Source organism: Chionomys nivalis, chromosome 2 (assembly GCF_950005125.1).
Source record: "Chionomys nivalis chromosome 2, mChiNiv1.1, whole genome shotgun sequence".
Taxonomy (NCBI): Eukaryota; Metazoa; Chordata; class Mammalia; order Rodentia; family Cricetidae; genus Chionomys; species Chionomys nivalis.
This window is the reverse complement of record NC_080087.1, coordinates 113,438,211-113,444,210: the sequence shown is the minus strand read 5'-3', so window position 1 is coordinate 113,444,210 and position 6,000 is coordinate 113,438,211. Positions and strand designations below refer to the sequence as shown.

The 6,000-nt window shown below is 45.0% G+C and overlaps 1 protein-coding gene across 1 annotated transcript in view; it reads left to right on the top strand.

Annotated features, from left to right (window-relative positions):
- Positions 1–1,671: 1,671 nt before the first annotated feature.
- Positions 1,672–6,000, top strand: part of Daw1 (dynein assembly factor with WD repeats 1) — a 44,085-nt gene continuing 39,756 nt past the window's right edge. The window contains exon 1 of the mRNA XM_057762699.1: positions 1,672–1,718. Coding sequence (XP_057618682.1) covers positions 1,679–1,718 — 40 coding nt within the window. The 5' untranslated portion in view covers positions 1,672–1,678. The remainder of the gene's footprint in view (positions 1,719–6,000) is intronic.

Below are 6,000 nucleotides of genomic sequence, written 5' to 3'. Positions count from 1 at the left end.
TCTCCTCAACACCCCCCCCCCTTTGCTCATTTCTGGATCATCTTTCTGTTTGTACACAGTTCTATTGTTTTCTAGGAAAATGGCTTGGGTATTTGACCAGGGTTCTGGGCTGTTAAATTAGGACCTTAGTATCCCTCTGTGTCTAAGAGGCCTTTGAAGGAAGTACTAGGCCCTTGGAAACTGAATGGAAGTCAGCGTGTATGCTTCTGAAAAATTTTTCTCACACAAAGACCAACACAAAGCCTGCTGCCCTCTTGAGAGGAGTTCACCCTTGGAAGATTGTGATTCAACCTTAAGGGTATGTTTTAGTTTGGGTCTCAAGTGGTATTTATTGAGGGCTCAGCCCCCAATATGCAGTGGTGTTTGGAGGTAGTATCTTTTGGAGGTGACTGGTAACTCTAATTTTATCATTAGATTGGGCGTTGATAGAGTCATAGTCTAATTGTCTATTGAGAATTCGTGGCATCTTAAGAAATTGGGGCTTACTTAGAAGTACAGCATTTAGGGGTTCCCCTTATTTGTCCCTTCCCCTCCCCTGGTTTGCTTCCAGGCTACCATGAAGTGAGTAGCCTCCCCCAGCACATCCCATGATTTTCCAAGGCTAGACCCCAAAGTGACAGAGCCAACCATACATTCAAACCCCAAAAACGAAAATCCCAAACCAGCCCTTCAGTCTTTAAGTTGAGTTCTTTCAGGTATTTTATTACAGTACCAGAAAGCCGCCTAAGAGAGAATGGGTGAAGCTTCCTCTTGGCTTGGGTCAAGTAATGCATTTCAGGCAAGGCTTTCAGAACTGTATTCTCTTTGGTGTACTGTAATAGCAAGTATACAATGTTAATGTGTCTCAGTATTGGTGACAGCAACTTTGATGACATGATTGAGACACTGTCCACCAGCTTTTCCCCCGCAGTGAAGTCGCTTTTCCAAAAGTCATGTTTGCAAATGGGGCAGAAACAGTAACCTCGGTGAACACAGCCTACCACAGACTTCCCATTTAGAAAGGGAAAATTTCATCTTGTCCTTCTTATCCACTCCCCAGGTTTCAGGCTTGTAATGATTAGTAGATCTGTTGAGCAAAAAGAGACAGAGGGTCACATATGCGTCTCTTTGTCAATTGTGGGACACTTCCAGTTGAAGCTGCATGGCTCACTTCTACTAGGTTACTTCTATGTATCAACAAACAGCTTTCCAATCTTCTGAGAAAGTGAGAAAGTTGTCTTGGTTGGTTTGTCTTTTTTAAGATCTTCAAGAGTTGTTGAACAACAATAACAAAAAAAGGGAAGGGAAAGCTTCAGTTTAGAGGCTTTGGCAGGCAATAGAATAATCCAATAGTTCCTTTAATTGCGTAATTTTATTTGCTTTTTATTGGAAACTGAATGAACATTTTCTTTTCCACAATAGCATTTTTTTTTTCCTTTCACTTTAAAAGAAGCTAAAAGTTAACGAGTCGATTCAGGAAAATTTTAAACAGTTAAAGGACATGGGAGGGACAAGCGTCTCCCCTGGGAACACTGCTCCTCTGACTGCCCGGTGCCTGCTGAGGTACCCAGCTTCGGACCTGCTGCGGTTGGGCTCGCCAAAGTCCACAAAGAAACACTTGGCGCATGCGCCTCAGCGACACTCTGCTGTTTGTCCGTTTCCATGGCTACTAAGCCCATCAGCGTGGAAGACTGAGAAAATGAAGCTCAAGAGCCTCTTGCTTCGGTATTACCCACCAGGTACGGAGTTCCCAGAACCCGCGGGCTCTGGGTTCCCAACCTGGGATAGTCTGGGACAAAGAAGGGGGCGGGAACCTGGGGAGGAGCATCGTGCTCCCTCTGCTGTGCTGCGTGGGACAGGAAGCCAGAGCTCTCCAGTCTGGGCCCCCTACCCTTTCACAAGCTGATCGCTGTTCCCTCAAATCCTTTAGGTGACTCTTTGAGGAAGTCTTTAAACTTCTAAAAAGTTTTCTAGTAATTCCCGAGTCGGAGTCGGGTGGGGCTGGAAGGAATGATGACATCCTGGGATAGTGTTTTCTGAAATCTGTCGTTTTAAACTCTTAATGACCAAGTCTAAGTGAAGGAAGCTTGAAAAGAAAATAATACATAGCCTGCCGAAAGTGTTCCCTTTGCCACACACTCCAGTCTGTTGTGTCAGGAAACCATACTCCGAACCTGTGACCTACATGCTTTGTGCCCGCGCCACAGGAGTTTAAAGAAAGAGTCCTTGATTCTGATGAGGTGATAATGAAATAAGCCCACCTAATGCTTAGAGTAGGATAGACTTTTCTGGTGGTCATGCTGGACAAGTTGGGGGAGGGGCATGATCACCATCAGAGAGTAAATGAAATACAACTTGGTGTGGACAAAATAGAAGGAAGCCAGGCGCAATGGCTCAGGCCTTTAATCCCAAGTCTTGGGAGGCAGAGGCAGGTGTGTCGCTGTGAGTTCTAGGCTAGCCTGGTCTACAAAACAAGTTCCAGAACAGCTAGGGTCCTTACACAGAGAAACCCTGACTCAAAAAAACAAAACAACCTCCCCCGCAAAAAAACCAACGGAAAAAAAAAAAAAGGAAAACTCCCAACTTTTATCTAGGAACTCAAATTAAAAATAAAAAGGTCAGGGAGAAGGCTCAGTGGGTCAAGATACTTGTGGCTAAGCCGATTAAGCCAAGGGTGTGAGTTCAGTCTAAAGAGGTGGTAGGGGGACCTGCTTCCCCGTAGTTCTCCCGTGACCTTTGCACGTGTACGGTGGAATAGGTACTCACGTGTAACAGAAATGATAGGTGTAGCTGAAATAGCAAATAAAATGAAACATGTAAAAGAAAGCCCTCAAAACTTGGTTCAGAACTCCTGCTCAACGCCACATTTGGGTAAAGAGCCTGCAGAAATTTCAGAGGAGAGTTAACTCACTTTGTAGCAGTTTAACCGAGGCAGTTTTATGGAAATGGACTTGAAGAATTTCAAGACATAATGTCCTGTCACCTGGGTATCCTGTCCCTTTAAGAGACAAAGCCCCTCCCACTCCCCCACCCCACCCCCCAGTCCGCGCGGGGTGGGGGTGGGGGTGGGGGGGTGGGGGGGTGGGAGGTGTACAAGGGGACGGGGAATGGGGGACTGGACGCAACATTTTAGTTCATAATTCTAACCAATATTTCTAGCAGACAAGGATATCAGTATTCCTCTTTGATGCCATCCTGATTTTGTTGTTTTTGCAGTTTGTTCCCTGCCAGCAGGTATCATTGCCTATCTCTTTTTTTTTTTCTTTCCCAGTGGGTTGATTTTTTCTTTTCCTGCAGAAGCCACACGGCCGTCCTCTATTTTCCTTGCCTCCTCTTACTGCTCCTTTCTGCTCGCTCTTTTCTATCTATCCACAAATTGTATCACCTCTACTTCCAAAATGTGGTGAATCCCTTAGCTCACCCCTCTTTGCGTCGCCCAGTGTTCTTGGCTCAGCATCCCTTCCATCAACCAACCCGATTCAGGCATCTGACAGAGCCGCTAAGACAGCAGCACTCCGGAGCCCAGGTCGGCCTCAGCTACCTCAGGGAGTACTCACAGCACAGCCCACAGCCTCGCAGACACCTCCTGACACCCAACAGATCCTGTCCTACCTGCACCAGCTATTCCATCCCAATGAAAAAGCTTTACTTCATTCTGTTTTATTTCTCATCAAATGAGACTGCTCGTCAGCTGACACGAGCTAGAGGCATCTGGGAAGAGGGAACTTCAATCGAATAACTGATTCCACCGGATTGGCCTAGAAGCAGTCTATGAAGCTTTTTCTAGTTAATTAGGGGTGGTACCCTCCCTGGGCAGGTGATCCTGGGTTGTATAAGAAAGTAGGCTGAGTAAGCCATGCGAAGCAAGCCAGTAGGCTGTGTTCCTCCATGGTTCTTGCCTCTGTTCCTGCCCTGGCTTCCTTCATTGATAGACTGTAATGGGGATGTGTAAGTCAAATAAATTCTCTCCCCCTCTGGAGTTGCTTCTGGTCGTACTGTTCTGCACAGCAGCAGGAATCAAACTAGAACAGAGTCTGATAAACGTTGGCTCCACTTGAACCCTTGTCTGTGGAGCTCAGGTTATGGATGTGGGCTGCGATGCCTGTACAGTCAATTATCAGCACGTGAGGCATTTTCTGTGGGACAAGTTGATTGGTTATGTCAAGTTCTCAGTCAGTAGCACTTAGTTCACACTTCTGGTGACTCCCCAGTTGCCAGCATGGTTGTCCTCTCCCTTCGGTGTAAGCCTACTTTGAGTCACGTGTTCTCCAAACTCCCTCTTTTCTTTCTTTAGGTCATTTCTTGTTTTCACTGTTACCACACTCCAAAGCCTGTCTTTTTCAGGATCCCCATTGACCTCCATGTATCTGAATCCACTGCTTATGTCACAGTCCTGAGCAGACAGCAACACTGAACTCAAATGGCTATTCCATCTGGCTTCTAAGACGAATTCTCTGCCACTTTTTTGTCTCACTACCGCTTTTTGCTCTGTCCTGCTGGCTCCTCCACTCTCCTAGTTTGGAATGCCCCAGACCTCTGACCTCAAACTTCTCTTACCTATCTGCACTCGTTTGAGGGACAAGTTCAACTATTCCCAAGGCTGAGAAACTACCCTGAATAGTCCAGAGCAACCTAACTGTCTGACATCTTCACTGACGCATCCAACGTACACCTCAGATGAACTAAGTTTCCCGTGGTCTTTTCCATCTCAGCTGTAGCTTTGGGTCTATATTAGCTCATGACAAAGATTGGTATCACTCGTAGTTCTCACTTCATACCTTGTTCAATGAGTAATTCTGTCAGTTCCCTCTTTCTTTTTTCTTTTTGGTTTTTCGAGACAGGGTTTGTCTGTGTATCTCTGGCTATCCTGGAACTCACTCTGTAGACTAGGCCAGCCTCGAACTCACAGAGATCTGCCTGCCATTACCTCCCTGAGTGCTGGGATAAAAGGTGTGTGCCACCATTGCCCTGCTCCAGTTTACTCTTTCCTCTTCACCCATTCATCCACCAATCCATCAGTCTCTGTTCAACTATCTATCTATCCTATCTATCTGTCTGTCTATCATCTATCTATCTATCTATCTATCTATCTATCTATCTATCTATCTATCTATCTATCATCTATCTATCTATCTATCTATCTATCTATCTATCTATCTATCTATCTATTATTCTATCTATCTATCTGTCTGTCTGTCTATCTATCATCTATCTATCTATCTATCTATCTATCTATCTATCTATCTATCATCTTTCTGATACAACATTATATTAATATTATACCAATATTACCAGACATCAGAAGCCTTATTCCACAATCACATCCATTTTTTCTACGACTATAACTTCTCCCTTGCCCCATGTCGACAGAGCAACCCAATGGCTCGGTGGAAGTATCCATTTGAGGAAGTGCGTCTGCTTCCCAAGCTCCCCACACTTTAGTTCATTTTAAATCTCAAAGCCAAAAGGCCATGCTGTCCAGCTTCCTGCAGGACCTCACCCTTCTGCCTCTCTGACCCTGATATTTTCTCAGTCTTCCTTTGGCAGCAACACTCTTTTCTTTATGCTTTGGACCAGCTGGGTGTGGTCCTACTTAGAGTCTGCAAGGCTAATCCTACTTCTTCCTGGAATAGTTTTTCTGTGTTCATTTGCATAGCAGGTGTTCCCAAACATCTAGCACTTTCCTCAAAGGTATATCAAATAGGTGGCTTCTCTTTCTAAAACTTCCATTCTCTCAAGGTAGTTCCAAGGTTACTTTCCTGATTTCATTCCCCATCCCAACTTGAGGTTGTGTCAGTCTGACTCGCTGTCCCCTGACTAATTGTTCTTGCTTGACTTTCCTCACAAGATAAGAGTTCTATGAGGTACTTTGTGTGGTTGTTTATCACCTATTTTCAGCAGGTGCATAAAGCTTATATTTTAATATCCACTGACGTGTTGAATAAGCGAGCTTGATGAGACGATGTGCAAGGATGATTCTGGAACTTGAGCTGGAACAAGAGCAGATCAGAGAAACCCTAA